The 22,296-nt window shown below is 37.3% G+C and overlaps 1 protein-coding gene across 3 annotated transcripts in view; it reads right to left on the bottom strand.

The window, feature by feature from the left end:
- The window catches only part of STRBP (spermatid perinuclear RNA binding protein), a 138,949-nt gene that overhangs the window by 27,390 nt on the left and 89,263 nt on the right, over positions 1-22,296 (bottom strand). For all 3 annotated transcript variants that reach the window (XM_060101022.1, XM_060101025.1, XM_060101024.1), the window contains exons 4-10: positions 18,322-18,487; positions 13,605-13,749; positions 5,882-5,973; positions 5,251-5,346; positions 4,005-4,116; positions 3,233-3,330; positions 2,923-3,034 (exon numbers count right to left, since the gene is read on the bottom strand). In XM_060101022.1, the coding sequence (XP_059957005.1) occupies positions 2,923-3,034; positions 3,233-3,330; positions 4,005-4,116; positions 5,251-5,346; positions 5,882-5,973; positions 13,605-13,749; positions 18,322-18,487 (821 nt within the window). The remainder of the gene's footprint in view (positions 1-2,922; positions 3,035-3,232; positions 3,331-4,004; positions 4,117-5,250; positions 5,347-5,881; positions 5,974-13,604; positions 13,750-18,321; positions 18,488-22,296) is intronic.

The following is a 22,296-nucleotide window of genomic DNA, read 5'->3' as shown; positions in this document are numbered from 1 at the left end:
GTCTTTCAAATGGGAGGCATTATAGCAGGATTTTATGCTGATGAGAATGATCCAGTAGAAAAGCAGAAAAGGAGGAAATGATGCTGGTGAGAAAAGAAAGAACTGCTAGAATAATGTCCATTTGTAGACAAAAGGGAATGTGATCTAGTGGACAAGTAGAAAGGCTGGTCTTTATTCGGTCAAGGGACGGAAAGCAAAGCGCATGAGTACTTCCAGCAAATCAGGTCATCAGACGAGAGGGAGGGCTGGGGAGGGAAGTGTGAAATGACAGAAGATTTGCAACAGTTGTCTAGGAAAACTGGGGAACCCTAGACTTTACAGGATGATTTCCAGCCAACACAAACAGTCTACTTAAGGTTAACGTCTGAAACTTAAAGGGAAAACAGTTAAGATGACTATGTATTTTTTTCTCCAACGATGTCCAGCAACCTGGTGTAGGCACACAGTTGGATTTCAACCAGAGTTGCCAGGAAGAGAGGATCACCAAAGTGAAGGTATATGCTAGGGTGTGATCATTAATGACGGGCCACGTGAATATAAGCAGAGAAGGGACAGAAGTGAGAACACGAGGAAGGAGAGGGACTAGGAAAGGCTATAACAGAATCAATGGTGAGGGTTGAGAACTGGAGCAGGAATACTGCTTCTGACAGTATGATGATGAGAGGCGGTTTACAAAGTGGGATTCTTGATAATGAATTAAGGAGAGGGCACGGGTACAGTTATTGAAGACAAGGTCTAGGATATGTCCACAGAATGGGCGCCTGAGGTAAGGCAGAAGACAAGGTATTTGTGGGAGAGGAAGTCAAGGAATTAAGAAGTCAAAATTCTGAAAAAAACAATCATCTAAATGCATATTGAAATCACCAAGAATTCTAAGAATAAAGTTTCAAAGCAAATGTCAGGAGGCTAGGTGGTAAAAACATGAAAGTATGAGGAAGACTGCAGCAAGTGTCTGGAGGCAATGACCTCGGCTCCCTCATCTTATAGCTAAGGCACAGAATGGGTAGGTGACCTGCCCAAGTCATGCAGCTAGTAACTGACAGGGCTCAAATGGAAACACCAACTGTCTGGTTCTATTTTAAGCTATAAATTGACAGACCAGCAGCTCCCAAACTCTTGAGAAAGACTGCTGATGTTAAAAAAAAACAAAAACAAGGGCCTCCCTGGTGGCGCAAGTGGTTGAGAGTCCGCCTGCCGATGCAGGGGATACGGGTTCGTGCCCCGGTCTGGGAGGATCCCATATGCCGCGGAGCGGCTGGGCCCGTGAGCCATGGCCGCTGAGCCTGCGCGTCCGGAGCCTGTGCGTCCGGAGCCTGTGCTCCGCGACGGGGGAGGCCACAACAGTGAGAGGCCCGCATACCGCAAAAAACAAAAACAAAAACAAAAACAAAAACGAAAAAAAACTAAGTCACGTTAACAATAGATATACTTTTACTATCTAGAGAAAGAAAAAATACAAAACCAAAAAAGAACTGCTATGAATTCAGTGACTGAAATAAAAATTTTCATTATTAATTATAAGAATCTACACATATATTTGAGATATATTTATTCAATCATTTATTATATATTTATTCAGTCATTCAATCCAGAGACATGGCTATGTGAATCTCTTTCAAAAATTCTTTGCTGCTGTGTGAGCACCCTCTGGAAGAAAATAGCTTTCATTCCACAACATTTCTTGAGCATCGGTTTTGTGATAGTTATGTGGTGAGGTCTGCAGGATTCCTTACCCTTGAGGAGTTTACAGTGTAAGGCAGTGATTCTCAAACTTTTCAGTCTCGGGACCACTTTACCCTCTTAAAAAATTACTGAGCACCCAAAAAACATTGTTTTGTGGGTAATATCTATCAATATTTAGCATATTAGAAGTTAAAACAAAAAAATGTTAATGCAATATACAAAAAATTTTATTAGCCATCAGAGTGACGATGCCATCACAGGTCATATATAGCTTCTAGACAACTGTACACTCATGAAAGACAGAGTGGAAAGGGTAAAAAAACAAAGCCTTAGTATTATTATAAAATAATTTTGATCTGGTGGACTCCATGAAAAGTCTTTAGACCCACTGGAATTCCAGTGTTTAAATAAATAGATTGGGCCATTGCACTATTTTTGTCATATAAAAATTATTAGAATAATATCATTTGTGGTAGGTGGGTTATCCCAGGTGAAAATATGGTGTTAAACATCCCACTTTCTAGTATAAATAGAGATGAACGAAGGAAGGGAGGGAGGGAGGAATGTTTTTTGTGGCATAATGAGAAGAGTAAGTGGATTTGCATTTGAGTATCTACTGTTTCCAGGCACTGAAACTGAGCATTTTAATCTGACAACAGCCAATAAAGTTGGAATAATATCAGTACATAAAGTGATGAACTAATCGCTCAAGAGCTAAAGCTAGTAAGCAGGGGGGCTATGACTGGAACCAGGTCACACTGACCCTAACGCCTGTACTCTTTCTGCTGAAACTCTAATCTGAGTTCACACAGACTAGTACAAATGGAAGACAGTCCTGAATTTTCCAATACACTTTTCTCCTCCTCTGTGTTTTTGTTTTCTCTTTCTTGGTTACATAACACTTCCAAGTATGACAAGATCATCAAACCAATGAGTGATCGTGACAACGTCTCCTCCTCGTTTGTGACTTTTCTCTTTGCCTCAGACCAGCGGTTCTCAAAGTGTTGTCCCTAAGTCTATGCAGTAATGGAATATGATCAACATAGCCAAATGAGTTCGTCACTAATAAGAATAAATGACAGCAAGCTGATGTCATTAATGGGATGGAAGAAAACCAATAAACGTTCTTATATGACTTGGGTTAAGAATTAAGTTCTCTCAGCTCTAACAAGAGACGCATCCCATGGCCATCTCCATCATTGCACACATCCAACCCCAATAAAAAACTTGCACACTCACCTTCTTTATCAGTAACTGACCAGGAATATTTCTGAAAAGGCTTACTAGATGGAAGAGGGTCCATTTCCAGCACTTTATAAATCTGGCCAAAGGCTGATAGTCTGAGTGCATGCTAAAGAACAAAAGATTGTATTTATTCAAATTTCAAATGTTTCATTCATAAATCCCTTAGAACATCTAACTAAAAACACATTCATCAAATACTATTATTATGATGACAAAAGTCCCTAACAGCAGGCAAGAATAAAGTGTTTAAATAAATTACATGATATCCCTGTAACAGACCACAGTGATATGGCCCATCTCATACCTGTGCACTGTGGGTAATATCTTCTTTTTGTTGGATGGTCATATAGCTCAGAGCATCTGTTGGGTCCCTCTCACAAGGATCATGAAGACCAGGACCCCCTTTGGTAAAGGCAAAAGAAAAACTCAAGTATCATTCAGAACTGAGTTTAGAATTCAATAAACCAACACAAAATAGAAAGTAAAGAATGGAGAGAAAAAGAAAAAGAAAAAAAAAAAACTAAGGAACGAGGTTAAAAATCTGCTCAATTTAAATGGAGTAAAAAGGACACTCATTTTCAGTATGTTAGCATATAAATGTCCTTATTTTACTAGAAGTCACTTGTATATCTAAGGTCAAAATTGGGTTTTAACTCTGAGAATTTAGAAATTGCATGATGAATCATCCCAAATCTTTAAAGGGATTACATATGGAAAATAAGACCAAATTTAATTTTTCCAAATTAATCACCAGACTGCAAACAGAATGAACTTCATACATTTTAACTCAACATAAACATTTTCAAATTCAAAGCTCTAGGTGAAGCAAATTCATAGCAGACACAATATCTTATTAGTACCTTTTATGTTAGTACATATGAAACATAAATTACAATTACTGAGAGAGGGTTTTATGGCACTTCTCCAACATTCAAGCATTCTAGTTGCTAAAAATCCAAGCAAAACAACTCCTACACATCATTTCCCTGGGCAGAGGACAAACTTAGCACATAATAGAAAACTAAACTAAAATAAATTTTTCTGATTCTTCTGCCTCCAGAGTTTGAAACCCTTACCAGGAAGTAGAATTCCAGATGCCAAACACTCCATTACTCGTCTCAAGGCCTCCCCAGCGCCCAAAGGTCTATTACAAGTACCTATAGACTTTTCACATATAAGCTCTAGTGGCTAGAAGATATTAAATTACAAATTAGTACATGCACCAAGTGTTAAAAGGATTCCAGTTAAATGTGAGCTGACATTTCTATCTACAATGGAGGCCAAAAAGGTTAAAGTCCATTTAACATTTAGGGCCCAATTAACTTTTCCCACTTGATTATCAACTTTTACCCCGGCCAGAGTGTTTAAATCAACCATTTTTGAGATAATATATTCAGAAGACATTCTGTCACCAAAACTTTATTTTTAGTTACCCTGAAAGGATTACTTAAGAAACTGCAGTCATCTAATTGACTTAACAAAGTTTTAACAAGCCTTCATATAGGTTAGTAATAGCCAATAAATAATCAGTATTCAAACCCAGCCCACCTATCTCCCACTTAATCTAGGAAGCACTCAAACCACAGTAAGACTTCATTTCAGACATCCTGCCCCAACTATTACAATTGGAATTAAAGAAGGACCAAATCTCCATATTTAATAAGCTAAAAACTCACGATGCCAATATCAAAGTAATAATTGCTAAATTAATTTTAAATGACCCTTTTATAGCTTTATTTGTTTTATAATGTTCTTTATTGGGTCTTAATTGGTTCAAGCATAATAATTTCCAAATTAAGTAAGTTTGGCAATACACATTATAAACTACAGTTAAGTGTACTATTCACCTGACTTCAATTACTAATATGAACTTATTTTTAAGTGTCTATACTCAAAGAGAAAGAAAAAGAGGGTAAGGGAGCCTTATACTGGTATACCAGGTAATTTTTACTTTAAATGGAAGTAGCACTGAAAGAGAAATGTGCCAGTCAAGCAGGCTTTCCTGGGCAGTAGGTGAATAATACTCAACCATCAGTGAAGAGTAAAGTGTAGGAAGACACTCACTTTTAACAGGTATAGAAACTTTTTGTCAGAAAAAATAGCTCAGTCTGTATAGTATGAATATGATCAAGTAGAAGAGGCAAGTTATATTCATAAAAAATAATTCATATAAAAAGATCCATAATTTTTTTCCAGAACAAAAATAGATAATGCACATCTTAGCTAACTCAGAATATAGCCATTTTACAGTAACATAATTTCTACAGGATTTCCTCTAACTATAGCTTCAGAATTTGATTTTAATCATATTTAAGTACTTACCCATCCTTTTAATGGTGCCCATGTGGGGACTCTGTTGCACAAATCACGCAGAATTCGGAGGACAATTACGCATGATTTTAATCCATTTGCCCTTGCCTAAAACAAACGAAATGGTTCCAATATCCCTGTTGAAATCCACCCTTCATTTTAAGGACACTGATCACGGACAGGTTCTTTAAAATGAATACTAATTAGTTAGTCATTCATAAGTTGTCAAGTAACAAAAAAATCAAGTTCTTAAGAGTAGTAAAATTATGGTTTAGAAAGGCAGGTTTCAAAGTAAAGGAAGCATATTATTAAAGTCACTTTTATAGCCTCATGGCAACCCCATTTCCAGGCAACTCTGTCTGAACTTTTAGCTTTTCTCACCCCATGTTTGGATTTTATAAGCTATCATTTGAAATTCAGAGTACTAAGCCAAAAAGGATTATGTGATAATTAAATATCACTAACTACAGGAGAAGCTATACTGGGCACTTTACCTAAATTAAAGCATTTGCTCCTACAATAACCCTAAGAGGCAGAGAGCACCCCCATTTTACATATTACACAGAAACCATTAAGAGGCAGGTGTTCCCAATGAAACCTGCACAAGGCTACGGTAACAAGAAGATAATAACAAAGAGCCAACCTGAAACCATTTGGCATGTCGAAGAGACGCCAAGGCGTTCAGGCATTTCTGCCTGTCCAATAAGTCCGGAGGATCTTTCATCGCAACCTTTTCTAATGGGAAAATGGGATAAAGAGAGACAGATACAGTTTGACCAAGGGGTTCCTGTCAAATTACCAAACAATGAAAATAAAAAGAAGAGCAGCATTTGAGTGAACTAATAAGACTCCCAGAAGATTTCAGGTTTTGGCTTTGTTGCTTTCTTTTTAAATTATGTGCACTATGATTACTTAAGTAAACAGTCAACAGAGCCATTCTGCACACAAGTACAACAGGAGCACAAAGGCATTCATTCAGTAAACAAATCAATGACCACTGCTACATACAATCTGGGATCTTATTAAGCATGTATGTAACATCACAGGGCACAAAATAGGTACATAGCACTTTTTCCTTTGGCAGGGGACAAAGAGTGGAAATCTGGGACCACTAGCAGTAACAATTTTTCACTACAGAAGGGATTTTAATCACTAATCAATTCTTAAGGAAAATTAGGGCTCTCTTAGGTCATCAATTTGAGATATACTAAGAATACACTGAGCATGGCAATTTTATTTTTTCACAACTGAATAAACTCATCCAACAAGATAACCATTAATAGAAACTTTACCCCACTGATGAGAACTCTGCCAGTTACCTTGGAGTTTTCTAATTATTTCTTTTCTAAACCAAAATTATTAAAACTACAAATATGAAAAACACTGAAATACACTTCAAGTTTTACATAGCTTTTTTTCAAAAAGCAGCGAAGAATACTATCTAAGTACAACTATTTGACTTGCCTTAACATTTCAAAGTTGGATTAGATGGCCCAGAGCAGCAAAATTAAGAACTCAAATGTGTGATTAGTGACAAATATCCATATTCGAGAAGATGTCACAAGATACTAAATCCACGTTTAGACAGCCAAATTTATTTCCTCTAAGCCACTAGGAAGTGGGTTTTTTAACTTTTGAAGACTTGGTACATTACTTAAATGCATACAACATACAAATGTTTCTTGGAGAACAATTCTTTGACTAATCCAATTAAGTCATATTCACCATCCTCTTTTAAGAACTCTCTTAGCAAGTCCACCAACACTCCTTCCTGGTATAATCATGATAGTCACAAACTCAGCAGTATGTCTATGTGGGCTTTCCTTATTGGCTGCAACATGTAAAGGCTGAAGTGCTACACACTTATTTTTTGACCAGGCGAGCTCTACAGCAGATACTTGCATTGTTTCACATTAATCTCTGCCAACAAATTCAAAACACAGGGTCTCATTTCATCACCCCTTTTTACTCATAAAATGGAAAGCCTCAAAAAGAACTGTTAATATGTTTTTATTTATAAACATAAGCAAACATACTATGGGTACTTATTTCATAGGTGATCTAGTTCCTGGCCTTGCTTAATTATGTCTTTTTAATGACACAAAGCATACAACTCACTCATTTTCATGTTTATATGTGAAAATGTTTAACTGTGGTCAATACAAGCTTCTGTGTAAAGCTCACGTACAAGGTAGCACAAACTACTGTAAATGAACCATTAGAATCTCTTAAAAGTTAGACATGACAAAGGTTGACTGACTGCTAAATAATGTAATCCCAAGAAAAGGTATGGACCGTGCTTATTTTTTAGGACTTCAATATTTAAGTTAAACTAAGTTTTATTCTATCATTGTATCAAGTAGGAGTATTTGGAAGCGGAGGGTCAATGGAAGAGGGGAGTGAGTCAGAGGAAGTTTGGATAGGAAAAGACAAGGCAAAACAACTCTTTTTGAACTTTCTGATACTTTTGTCCAGTGAACAGAGCTTGTAATTAACATCTGCTCATCACCTCAGAGACATTTTTATTTAATGGCAAAAATATTTAGACAAATTCTTTCATTCCCAAAGTCAGATTATATCCATTAATTCTTATTAAAAAATAAAAATAAAAATACTGACATCTGCTTGCTACAGACAGTCAACATTTGGAGGCAGCAGATTCTACTAAAAAGAGGTGAAAGGGACAGGCAGTGAACAGAAGACTTCCACCGGATTCCTTTTTATATCACCATCACAATGGGCATGTTTCTTTTCTTCATGCTCTGACAGTCAAAAAGTCAAAAGATCCAAAATGTTTCAATATTCATGAGGTGGGAAACAGCAGAGGAGATGTAATCATTTATCTCATTTTATCTTCTTCAAAGTTTCTTATTTTAAAACTATATAAATTTATATGGCACTGCAGTGCTACTTATAAGCCCTGCTTGCCTATTTCCTTTATATAATTCATTACATACAGTTTTTTATATTTTCAGTCATTAAAAAAAAATAACTTACTTAATGTGGCAATCACAGAATTGTTGCTGGAAAAACACTGCTACTTCTCAAAGAAGAACCTCAAGTTTAACATTTCTGTGTGAACTTTACCATAGGTGTTTCAATTTTGCGGGGAAGCAAAGCTTTTCTGATAAAAAGGCATCTTGGAGTCTTTAACTTAGAAACAATGGAACTGTGAGCCATTTCATTTTTTCCTACAGTGACCAGTAAAACAGATAGGGGATGGCAACAAAAATGACAAAAGCAAAGAAAACAGTTTTTTAAAAACTTCACTGCTCAGTAACCTGGTATCAGGGCATGAAGGTACATAAAACATTCTAAACAATGGAAGCACTGAAAAGAAGTCTATCATGCCTAACTTCATTTATTTGGTTAGAGGTTAGATCAGTGACCAGAAACACACCGTATGGCAGGAAACGCTGGTTAGTTTCCCTCCATCCCTTACATGCAAGCTAACTCTTTGTCCGTTCACAAAAACACTAGCCTGGAGATGGGGTGGGGAAAAGCCAGAACATGACTGTGTTAAATAGGATTTATGTGCCTGGAACCTGGGCTCTTCAAAGGTAAAATAACCAAGCTGGGTTATCACGAAGGCCTCCTTAACATTTCAAAGTTGGAATGAAGCTGAATGAAGCTGAGCTACTGAGTTCACGCTGACAGCATTTCCAGGGTAGCCTGAAGATACCCAGGCAGTCCCTTCTCCCAATTCCTTGAGGCTTTGCGGAGAGCAGACATTATGCTTCAAGTCACTGCCCATGTGAAATCTCAGGCCACAATAATGTGAACAGGTAAATGTAGCACTAAGGTAAAACAGAGCACTGTTCTCCTAATTTATGGTGGAAACATCACTCACTAGATACCACTTTTCTTCAGTGCCTCAGTAGGCAGTGGGCCACTGGAAAGATAGTGGCTACAGGTTTGCACTGGATAATGTAGGTCTAGCAGCTGGGGAAGGCAGGAAAATAAAGCTTGCAGCATTGTTATAAATCCTAGTTGTGATCTCTGGACTGGTCTTCCACCTAGCAGGACTCATGCTAGCGAACTTCTGCCAAAAAAGCATCAGAAGTTCACACTGGCACCAATACGGACAAGGGACGCTTGGGCAACTTCTCTGTGGATCCCTGAGAATCTACCTTCATACTGAGGGCTGCGGTTTATCTTAGCCTTAGCCACAAGTGCCTCTGTAGTTTCCCTATCCACCTGGTTTCAAATTGCACTGTAAATACAATAAGCAGCTGGATTTATCAGCCTCATAGCAAATATACTTCTGGTTTAAAATCACAAGCACCAAAAGAAGCTTAGACTGTGTGATGCTCAGAATAACTAAATCAGCTAAGATGCTCCTATGATCATCCTAGACAGTAACTGGACTTAAGAGTCAGAGGAGATGGGTAAAACGTGAGACTTTCTTCATTTATACAACAGGACAATTATCTACCTCATAGAACTGTTGTGAGGGTTCAAATAAATCATATATGAGAAAGTGCTTATAACACAGTAAGTTATAAAATACCTTAACAAAGCTAAATCTTCAATATATATTACTTGAATTCTGAGATGTCCACTGTTAATGCTTCTTGCATACCAGACAGTTCTATTTGATCAGATAATATGCTAGCTACAAAAATGCATGTAACAGATTTTCTTTCGATTGCCTACTAAGTATCAGGTACCACTCCAGGTGCTAGGGATAAAGGACAGAGGTAGGGAAAAAGATACCTGTCTCAATGAATCATAAACTTTATAGTAAGACAGCTCATTATTAGCACTGCAGCAAATACAGTATACTGATTCCAATACTACACTTCAATGGCTATTTATGAGTTTAACTGTGTTTACATTCACTTCTTCAGACCTATCATGTACACATATTCTCACTGTGAACTCAAGGCACTTTGAGTAGATGAGTTTGTGCTGTGACATTTTTTAGTAAGCTGAGTAACTACTACTATTTACTAAGCAATCACTTTGTGCTGAGTATCATACAGGTTACATTACATAAATTCTCTCATGAAACAACTTTCTAAAGTATTCACTATCCACATTTTAAAATAAAGAAACCTGTCCAAGGTCACAGAGTAATAGTTAATGGAGTTAAGAATCAAACACTTGGCTGCCAGGCACCAAGGCCTGTGCTTTTCCCCCTTGCCTTCTTTAGCAGGAAGCATGTAGTTATGGGGAATGGTTATTCTACAGGGCCTTCAAGTAAAGGGTTAGAATATGGAAAAAAGACTGACGGCACCAGAGAACTCTGACCTGTGAAACAGTAAACCATACCAAAGAGATTCACTATGTACTCTGGCCACTGAAAATCTAAACAGTGATGTGAAACGAGCAGTTAGATAGATCCACTTCTGCAGAGACAACCCTGAGGAGGTAAGTGTGATGCTCTTCACCTGCCCCAGTCCTCCAGTTCTGCCTGCTCTCAGACTTTTTTCCCCTTTTTTCATTTTACCCAAATATGTGGCAAGTGAAGAGAGGGAAGAGAAAGACATAAGGTATGTATTGTGAACAGCCTGTCTGTTTTGTTGGAGGGGAGAAATTGAAATTCTATATGAAAATGTCTCCCAAAAAGTTACAATGCCTACTTTTTTTAACTCTGAGAAAGAAAATGAGTGCAGATTTTTTTAAAAGAGATCTCTCTTAAACTTAGAAATTCCTGGAACCCAAATGAATCTTGTGCTTTCACCCCATGCAGCTGAAAAGAACTGCATCAAGGCGAGAGGAGCCATCTGGTGTGATCAAACAAATCCTACAGAATTGTACAGCCCAGGTCTCAAATGCTTAGTTATACTGGATCCTCAAAGTTGCCCAGGAATACAAAAAACTGCTAGTGCAGATCAAAAACCTCTGACAGGGACTTCCCCGGTGGCGCAGTGGTTAAGAATCCGCCTGCCAATGCAGGGGACACGGGTTCGATCCCTGGTCCAGGAAAATCCCACATGCTGGGGAGCTACTAAGCCCGTGCCACAACTACTGAGCCTGCGCTCTAGAGCCTGCGAGCCACCACTACCGAATCCCGCACACCCTAGAGCCTGCATGCTGCAACTACTGAGCCCGTGTGCTGCAACTACTGAGCCCGCGTGCTGCAACTGCTGAAGCCCGTGTGCCTAGAGACTGTGCTCTGCAACAAGAGAAGCCACTGCAATGAGAAGCCCGCGCACCGCAATGAAGAGTAGCCCCCACTTGCCACAACTAAAGAAAGCCCATGCGCAGCAACAAAAACCCAACGCAGCCAAAAATAAATTAAAAATTTTTAAAAACCCAAAACTTTGACAAAGTCCAAATTAGACAAAATGAGCAAATTATAAGAGATAACAAGTGAGTCAACAGGGCAGTGAGGTTAGGGAAAACGGCAAAGCAAATCTTTCTGCCATTTAAAAGGAGAGGAAGTAACGTGTAAAACATTAGATCCAAGCTGATTCTTTCATCTTACCTGATCCCACACAATTATGCTAACATCACCTGATGAGATTCATATTACAAAGAGGTCTTGGGATCCTTTAGTAACCCAAACCCCCTGAATAGAGACTATAACTCTCCTACTCTCCTACAAATTCCATTCTGTAATAACTAGTCTTCTAGTAAGGATGCAATATTCTAAGAATCTGTTTTCAGGTTCTCTGAACATAAAGTTATAAAGGCAACAGACTAAGCTTAAGGGCATCACTGAAAACTGATAAAATCCCATGTAAGTGTACAAAGCCATGGGGAAAAAGAAGCCTGATATTCTCGATACTTTTAAAGTAATGGAAGGGATGTCTACTGCTACAAGCAAACATTATCTAGTCTTCGGCAATTTCAAATCTAGACAAATCTAGCCTTTGGCAACTTCAATCTTCTTTCATCTCTCTATACTCAAAGAATTTTTAATAATATCTATAATTATAACTATACTTAGAAATGGTTAGTTTTACACTAGAGGGTCAAGAGAACACAGCTTACCAGAATTAACAGAATTATCTTGATACTTCAGAAATCATTTTATAGTTCTACAGTTAATGGTGAACTGTAAAGCTGTTAAAGAAATTAAGCCATTTAAGATTGGTTCTTCAGAGGTGTTAGAGATACTATATGCAGCCAAAAAAAAAAAGTACAGGCATAAACCTAATTATAGATTGGATGCATTTTAATTTTAAACTATGACTCATAAATGTGTCTAGTTTATATCCGTCGGGTATGGTATAGCTGATTTTAGTTACCCCAGAAGACTTTTTACAAAAGGAGTCTATCACTTTTACTTTAAGAAATCCTGTGTCACGTCTGCCAAAACTCAAAATTCTAACATCTCTGGTAAATGTGTCTTTTTCTTCCTTTATCATCAACTTGAAATAAATTAAGACACTCACCAATACTTCTTGCTGCACTGGTATTTCAGGTAGGGGAGTAAGCAATGGAACTTGCTGAATGTCTAGTGATGAAAAAACAGCAACAGGGAGTCATCCCCCCCGTTGGTCCAGTTAGGCCACATTGCCTCTAAATTGTCATGATAGGGAGGGGCCAGTTGGTCAAAGGTCTGACACACGGGAAATATCACATGGCAAGTTTCTAGGGACAGGACTGAGAGGCAGTAACAAGCTAATGTGAAAGGATAAAAATATCAAAAAAGAAACCCAGCTCCATCATTACTTCTCAAAACTGAAGAGATTTATCACTCTTTTATATGATGGCATTGCTATGCAGAAATTCTTTTTAACTTCAGAAGAAAGTTAGTTTAAAGCATGATTCCCACATATATAAAATTTTAAATGTTAACAGGATCACAAACCTCCTAGAAAAGAAATTTACTAAAGATTATTTATTTAAAAAAAAATCAGTCCCCCAATTTATATCTCTTACATTATAAAACATTTATACTTAGGCAATTAGACAAAGCATAATTCTTAAAAGGTTATATAGTTATTAGAAGTCAAGAGCGATGTGCAAATGAGTAACTTGACACAATAAGTGAGTAAATTTGAAAATAATACTGTTTTGAACCACATTTAACCCTAAAATCAGACCTAATAACCAAGCCACACAGAATAGGTTGGCTGATACCAATAGCACTGCAATACTAGACAAAGTAAAACAGAACACCAAAACAGTATAAAAATTAAAGTGGATTTAAGACCAACATGATAAGCACAGGTTTTTGAATTAACGTATCTTATATTTCCAATATAAACATTTTTGCAAAATACAATGATTGTGCAAATAAAGTTGCTTAAAATACTATAAGTGGCATAAAACAAATGAAGACAGGTATTTCTTAAATCCATAAAACATAATTAACATAGCATTCAAGAGAGTGCTTATGTGAACAAAACAAATATATATTTATATATATACATCTATCTATATATATATATATATATACACATGTGTACCTCCGTCCTTCTTCTCCAATTCGTCCCTAATTAGAGGGGAAGTAAGTATCACCTTCAAAGTTAGCGTGGGTTCTTTTGTATTCCGAATTATAATAGATGCCTCATCTACACATTGTTCCACTTGATATTTCTCTTCTGTGAGTTTCTGAAAGTCACAGAGATTTCAAAAATACCCAATTAATTAAAATTTCAAAAAATGAATGATTGCCCCTTAGTTTTTAAATGTTATTAACGATTAGTATTACTGTGCTAAAAGAGCAAATAGTCTTTAACTAGTTCTTTAGTGTAGAGGTAACATTTTTCTCTCCTCGCAACTTACCAGCAAATCCTCTTTCTCCATCCCTCAAATAGCAACCACAATGTCAATCATCTATACAATTATTAAACAACATTTAAAACCATTCTTTCTAATATTTGAAAGTTACCAAAAGCATCATTATATGAGAAAAGGTAAATTATTGTTCTTGAAATTATTACAGAGGACAATTATAGAATAATAAACCCCCAGTTGAGAGAGCATTCCCAGCAGTTTATTATTCTATAATTGTTCCTCTGTACCAGTCCGTGGCCTGTTAAGAACCAGGCCGTACAGCAGGAGGTAAGCGGCGGGCAAGCAAGGGAAGCTTCATCTGCTCCCCGCATCGCTCACATTACTGCCTAAACCATTCCCCTCCATGCACCCCTATGGAAAAACTGTCTTCCACAAAACAGGTCCTTGGTGCCAAAAAGGTTGGGGACCGCTGCTCTAAACCAGTAACTTTTTGATAGGACAGCGTAAACAGGAACTCCTACTTACTAAGAACTTATAAGATTAGATAGGTTTTTATATAAGATTATGTAGATTTTTAAAGAAAATCAAGTAAGACTGAATGAAAAAGGATCTCTGCACAGTCACTCATCAGCAAAAAAGCTAATATAAACAAGTAACTAACTTCCTAACAGCAGGTCTCAGAGATCATTCAAGTGAGATCTTCTTCAGGGCAAGTCATCTGACATCCACAGGGAAATGTACATTGCTTCTTTTAACATACAATTATACACATACAAAAAATAATCACCAATTAGAATCATATATTAAGTTATATTTAACGTATCATTAAAGTTAATAGCTTAATAAGTTGTGCAGGGCCGTTCTTGGTGGTGAAATTTAGTATCTATTATCTGACATAAATAGCTGAATGGAAACACTCCTGGGTCTCTGCTCATCACTGAGCACTGAAGGAACTCAAAGCCATTTATATAAAAACAGCATTTACCATTAAACATCCCAAAAAAGACAGAAAACAGAAAATTCATTACCTTAATTTTGAACAGAGGAAACCAAGGAAGGGAAAAGCCACACAGTGGCTAGAAAAACCAAAACTAGAATATAGAGAAAAAGCAGAAAACTGCTCACATTCATTTTACCACTATAAGAGCATTAAAGATGTCTCAGAGAAAAAGCAAACTAAATTTTTCTATTTAGTTTGAAATTGAAACTAAATTTCAATGGTCCAGTGATTAAGAATCCACCTTCCAATGCAGGGGACGCAGGTTCGATCCCTGGTCGGGGAACTAAGATCCCACATACGCGGGGCAACTAAGCCTGCACGCTCTAGAGCCTGCACGCCACAACTAGAGAGTCCGCACACCACAACTACTGAGCCCACGTGCCACAACTAGAGAGCCCACGTGCTGCAACTACTGAGCCCATGCGCCACAACTAGAGAAGCCCACGTGACACAATGAAGAGCCCTCACACCACAACTAAGACCCGACACAGCCAGATAGATAGATAGATAAAATATTTTAAATGATAAAATTTTAAAAAATAAAAATAAAATAAAAAATAAATATTATAAATAATAAAATAAATAAATAATATAAAATATATCATGTATGTGTCTTTAAAAAAATTACACATGCAGATCACCATAAGACACATCCAAAGTAATAAACATATGGTATGAGTTTTGGGCTAGACTAATTCTAAGTGATTCTGGTTTTGGTCATCCTTCTCCCTTGCTCAAGGAAGTACTAAAATCACCCTAGAAAAGAGTATGTAGAGAAAAGGTATGGTACAACCCCAATTAATTAAGGTACTTTGATAACTGAAAGTTTTGCTATAATAAGTGCTCAAGAAAAAGATTTTTAATTCACAAGAAAATAAGATCATATCATATCAGAGACTGGTTTTCCAAATAAACACCAAGAAAACAAGGGGGAGGTAGTGATTTTTAAAGGTAAAAATCACATTTAAAATGATTTTCTGAAATATTATTAGTAATAAAACTATGTCTGTCCTTATGTGTACATATGTGGGTGTATATATGTGTGTACATGTATACAATTTAATATAAAATGGGTGTACAATTACATCCCCATTTTATTTGGGTACCTTTACCCAAACACTTATGGTCATGGATCTAACCATCACACAAAGCAGCCGGTTTCACTGCCGGATAACTCTATTGGCTATGTTAAATTCAAATATGTTTCTTTTTTTTTTTCCCCAGCAGTTTTTAAAAAAAAAATTTTTTTAATACATCTTAATTGGAGTATAATTGCTTCACAATGCTGTATTAGTTTCTGTTGTTTCTTATAATGTCCACCACTGGTCTTAAGAGTTCAGGCCACTTTTACCTTTTCCAAGAAGCTCTTCAAAGATCTAAAGATATTTGTGTCTTTTTTCGGCTTCTCTAGGCTAAAAAGCCCTCCTCTCTTCAACTTTGAAAGTTTACACAGCCCACACTCTCTCCTGGGTCCCTCCCTTGAACACCTGCTAACTCGACAAGAACATTTTAAAACTGTGGTGCCCAGAAATAAAGACCCTCACTCAGGAGAGAAAATGCAGAGTTCACACAGTTGTGATCTACACAGAGAAAGTTCTATTAATGCAACTGAAGCTCCAATCTCCTCTATCTTCAATACTCAAGAAATATGACAGATCGTTAGGATAAGAACTTCAGTTTCTTAGTGCAATGGTTCTCAACCCTTTTTCCATCCTGACATACCTGAAAACATGACCACTCTCATAAACAGGACTCACTAAGGGGAACAGAAAAGGGGGTGAGATGGTTGGAAAAGCCTCTATGTCCAACCCTTTGATCACTGCTTTAGCACAGATCTAAGAGTAACAATGTTCACTACAATAAAAGCAGAAATAAAGATTAAATTTTAAAACAATATAAAAAATAATGGAAAAAAGATGAATTTTGTTAACATTCTGATAACAAAAAGTATAGTTATTCAGAAACCCGTTACTGAGCTTTCCATTTCTTAAAGCTTTATTGTACTCCATGTTGCTTACCACTCTCCCTCCCCAAATGATCACATAAGGATTTAAAATAATTTTTTAAAAGAAATGAATTTAACCCTTGAAAGAACAGAAACCTTTCTTCAATCAGAATTGAAAATGGAAAAGCCAAATGTTTGTTCAGTCACTTAGAAAACCTTAAGATCTAAAAATGATAAAATAAAACAGTGCTCCAGGGCTTCCCTGGTGGCGCAGTGGTTGAGAGTCTACCTGCCGATGCAGGGGACGCGGGTTCGTGCCCCGGTCCAGGAAGATCCCACATGCCGCGGAGCGGCTAAGCCCGTGAGCCATGGCCGCTAAGCCTGTGCATCCGGAGCCTGTGCTCTGCAACGGGAGAGGCCACAACAGTGAGAGGCCTGCGTACCGCAAAAAAAACACAAAAAAACAAACAAACAAACAAAAACAAAACAGTGCTCCAGAAGTTAATACAGGAGAATGTGTCAACAAGTAACACAAATTTGAGTGTCAGGAATGGTAGATTAAAAAATCAGGAAGATGGTTTTGAAGATCAGTTGGTGAATATGAAAGAAAATGATCCAGTAACAAAGCTAATAAAAACAAATTTAGAATTCATATTACTTGGGGGGGAAAAGTCTCTTTAGAAGAAATACAAATACAGGAAACCAACAACAAAAAAAGAGAGCATTCAACAACTCAACAGTTTGACCTTGTATACTGGTATCTATTTATGTGACATGGATGTAAGGACTAACTGACATGAAATCATCAAAAAGCTATAATCTAATTATACCACAGATAACACATCTGAAATTGAAAGGTGATCATTGTTTCCCAGTTAGTGATGCAACTAGCCCTTGGAGCAGGCTGGCAGAGCAGGTCCTAAGGTGACCACAGCCCCAGACGAACCAGCTGACTTCAGCCCTGAGGAGCCCTCAGCCTCCAGTAGCATCCTCCAGGAAGCATGCCAACATTAAAATTTTCTAAATGCATCCCAATGTGAAAAAGGTTTGGAAACAAGGAATTAATAGCGACTTTCCATTAACAGAATGAGTGAGTGAAGTTAAATTAACAGTCTTCAATTTAAAAAATTATCATCTATGGACGTCTCCAGTTGTCTAGGCTCTTTTTGATCTTTCAATTCTTTTCTGCATTATACCAACCTTTCTAAGAGTTTTACAATGCTGAGAGACCTAGTCTGGAAAACATGAAGACTGTCAGCAAGACATATCTGAAAAATTTAAGACTATACTTTAAGAGCCATTTGGTAAATATATCCTGAATACTAATCACCAGAAGTTTGCCTTAGATGTGATGGATGAGTCACTGACCCAGAGTAGCAGTATTCCTTTTTGTCTGTACCTACCCTTTACTATTACCAATTTCTTATTAAATTTATCAAGGTCACTACCTATTTTTACCTTTTTACAAATTCTCCTAGAGGTACAATTAAACTGTACTCACCTGAATCTGAATAGGAAGATTATCTTTGACTGTATTTAACAGGGTCTCTGTGGGTTTGTCTTTGCACATTAAAACCAGCTCCAAGTCCATATCATCTTTAATCAGCAAGCCTTTTGCAACCAGGCCAATCCTCATTACACCACATAATGTCCGACCACCTTGATCCCTAAAAATAAAAGTCTGAATGATTACTTTCACAACCTATTTCCCAAACTATAACTTCATCATCACTTGGCTTTCTGGCTATCCATATGAATTGATAAGGGAGAACATAAATCCAAATATCCAAAATTCCACAAAAGTACGTCTCAGATTTAAGGCTCATAAACTATCTACCACAAAGAACCAATAGGGAGAATATTTCAGACTATAGATCTTTCAATACTTTATTAAATCTATATTGCTTAGGAAAATCCAAATATACTGTATCTCCCCCTTAAGTATCTTTTCAATTTTTCTAATTTCCTTCTTCTGTCTTTTAATTAAGTAATTAAAGAACTGTGAGAAACATGAACACCGTGGTAACTAAGAAAGAGCATCAGGGTGGAAATTAAAAGACCTGAACTCTACTCCTAATGGTGCCTGCTGGCTCAGTATATGTAACTGTAAAATGGCTATCCGCTAGATAAGCCTTAGCTCATCCCTTCTAGCTGTAGCATTCTAGGAATCCATAAACGTTTCTGGGGAAAGCAGAATAATGTGATAAAAGTAAAGAGCTGAGGAACCCAAAGATGATCTGCCAACACAGGCATTCCATATCCAGTGGTAGCTAAAAGAACAAACATTCAAAGAACATCAAGTCATGAATGGTGCGTAAGAATACTGTTAACATCTCTCCTTGATTTTAATACCAAAAGTTTCTTATTGGTTCATTTCCCTCAATCACAAGTGAAAATGTAACTAAGCTGAGCGGTCATTCAACAAGCAAGGAACTGTTTGAGTTTGGAAAACATACTAAAGGAGCTCCAAACTCTCCTGCTCCTGAGGCTCACACTGCAGATTAAGTACAAAAGCTGTTTAAAACCTGCTTAAAAGGGAAGAGAAAGGTGACATCTGAGAATAAACTGAGTGCCACAGATCTCATTAAACCTTACAAAGCGAGCCCTGCATTTGAAAGACAAGGAATGCGAATCTCAGAAAAAGTGATTAATTGCTCAAGTTCACAGAGAGAGTAAAATGGCAAAGCCCGAGACTCAAACTCAAGTTGCTCTGACCGTAACACTCAAGTTCTTTATATAATTACAGCTGCTTCCCAATTTCAGAAAAGAGAGAGGTCAAAATTAGAGAGGTCAAGCAAGGCAACCTGCAAGTGTGACTTCAGCAGAGTCCTGATTTGGTTAAATAGAAAAAAAGGTCATTCTAGCTGGAGGCAAAGAATCAGCAGCGTTGGGCCCAAGTCAGCAGAGTGGGGAATGAACTAGAGAAAGGAGAAGGGAGAGAAGTAAATTGTGGCAGTGGAAACAAGACAGCAAGTTATAAATAACCCAGCCACAGTTCAGTGCCTGACACTCCTTAGAGATTCAGTAAACGTTAAACCAATGAAAAACTATAAGGGTGGTACAAGTATAGAAAGAAAGAAAAAGCATTTTGAAGGAAGTGAACCAAGTATGGAATTATTTGATATTAAGAATAGAGTCTCATCTTTGATTCTTTTTTCTTCTATGTCCCTGTTCTTTCATCTTCTCATTCTCCCAAATCTAGTAACAGTTTTTAAATCCCCCCTCTGTAATCACCCTCGAACCCCTGCCTTCAAACTAGCTTCTTTTCAGGCTCTTACTACCTCTCACCTAGACCACCTCAATAACTTCCTCTCCACTGGCCTTAATAAAACTAACCCCTACCATCTATCTCAGCTACTGTATGTATACAGTACGTTGCAACCAGAACAGTCTTCCAAAAGCACCACATGGATGGAACTTTGCCTGTTATTTTCCTGGTATCCCACTGAACACTTAGACATGAGCATATTGGGAGACAATTGAGGAGACAGCATGACCTCCTGCTTCGAATCCCAGCTCTGCCACTTACTGTGTGACGTTGGACAAATTACAAATTACTTGACTCTTTTGAGCCTGCCTTCTCATTTGTAAAAAAGAAATAATACCTTCCTCAGAGTGGTACTGAGAATGTCATTTAATTAGTGTAAGTAATGAACTTAGCCCAGAGCCTGGCATATATCAATAGCTCAATATTCCTTAAACAGTCCCTATACTTTCACACACCTAGATCTTTGCTGAGATTTATTTCTTCTTCCACTTCCACTGCCTGACAAAACCCTACTCACCCTCTGGACCTACTGCAAATGCTACCTCCTTCATAAAGTTTTTTCTAATCCCCCAAACCAGCATATAGTCTCTCCCTGCTCTGTATTTTCACATTTTTGTCACGGATACGTGAAGTAAAGACGCTAAGAAAACTGGATCGGGAGTCTGACAGACTTGAATGTGAATCCTGACTCCACCACACACACTCATTCACTGACCTTAAGCAAGTTAAAGTTTGTTAATGATTCTGAGTTCCTGTTTTTTCACAAGCAGCGGAAATCTCTTAAGTAAAATGGGGGTGGAGAAGGGGGATAACAATAATAGAGACTAGCAGGTTTGTTGTAAAATAATGGGAAAGCTATCTGGTACAGTAACTGGCACTCAATAAATGGTAGATATTCTTAACTAGCCATTATTAGCTTGCTTATTAAATTCTATATCATAATTATGATATACTTGGTCTTACCATGTACAAGACAGCATGACTGAGCAGAGAAACTAAGTCCTAATTCAGTTCTGAATTTTAATAATGAATTTGAATATGACGTATTATAACGTAAGTGACCCAGATACAGGGAACTAATTAAAATTAAGCTAATATTCCTAAAATACAAATAGTGTGAACTTATTCAATTTATTTGACTTGTGAGTCAGCTTGTAAAGAGGTAAAATAACAGCACACAGGTAAAAGCTGCCTAACAGTCTCTGGCAATAGAAGGTGCTTAGTAAATATAAGCTAGCCTTCCCCATCTCTATGACCTCTGTAGTGCTTAGCATACTTCAGGAGCATAACACGTATCTATGACCAGAACACACCTCTGTTCTTGGACGCCGTTCCTGCTTATGTTTTATATAAAATAAGGACACAATCATTCTGCACTCCTTGAGTTCTACCACGTGGAAAGAACCATACACAAGTGCTCAACCCCGGAATGTTTCACAAACTGGAAACACTTTACAGAGACAATCAATAGCGTGCACAGAGCACTCCATTCAAAGATCCCAACAAAGCACAGAGTATGTTATCTTTAAAAACCTTGAAAACTCAGTGACCTGATCCAGTTAAGCAAAAGTCTACTGGAGCACTTTCCAAAGGTCTGCTCAGCCTTGACAGCAAACAGAAGATGTATTTAGAAGGCCTGAACTTCACTGAAAAATAAAACTCCACTTAGAAATAGTAAAAATAGCAAATTTTATGTTATATGTATTTTACCACAATAAAAAAAAAGTTTTTAAAAGGGTATAAACACATTCCAACGTGCAATTTAAATATGTAATGTGGTAACTCCCTGGCAGTCCAGTGGTTAGGACTCAGCATGTTCACTGCCATGGCCAGAGTTCAATCCCTGGTCCACGAACTAAGACCACGAAAATCATACAGCGTGGCCAATCAGTCAATCAATAAATAAGGAATGCATGACTATTTAACTTGCACAGGGACTGGGATTTAACTTGCACTGGGACTGGACTAGATTACTGGATGATACTACTAATTACCATGAACCCCCAAATTTGACAGTATCTTTTTTAAAGCCATCATATGCAAGAAAAAGTGAATTACTGCCAAGAAACTTCTAGCTGACAAGTCCCTGACCAGATACAATGTATATATTATCTATAAAAAGCTAACAAAGTCAAGAAAATACATTCTTCAGCTAAACACTGATACTGATTTTCTTTCATCTGAAGATGGAAAGGTTACACTATCATT

Source organism: Mesoplodon densirostris, chromosome 6, assembly GCF_025265405.1.
Source record: "Mesoplodon densirostris isolate mMesDen1 chromosome 6, mMesDen1 primary haplotype, whole genome shotgun sequence".
Taxonomy (NCBI): domain Eukaryota; kingdom Metazoa; phylum Chordata; class Mammalia; order Artiodactyla; family Ziphiidae; genus Mesoplodon; species Mesoplodon densirostris.
The sequence above is the reverse complement of the archived record's forward strand: the minus strand, read 5'-3'. Positions and strand labels throughout refer to the sequence as shown.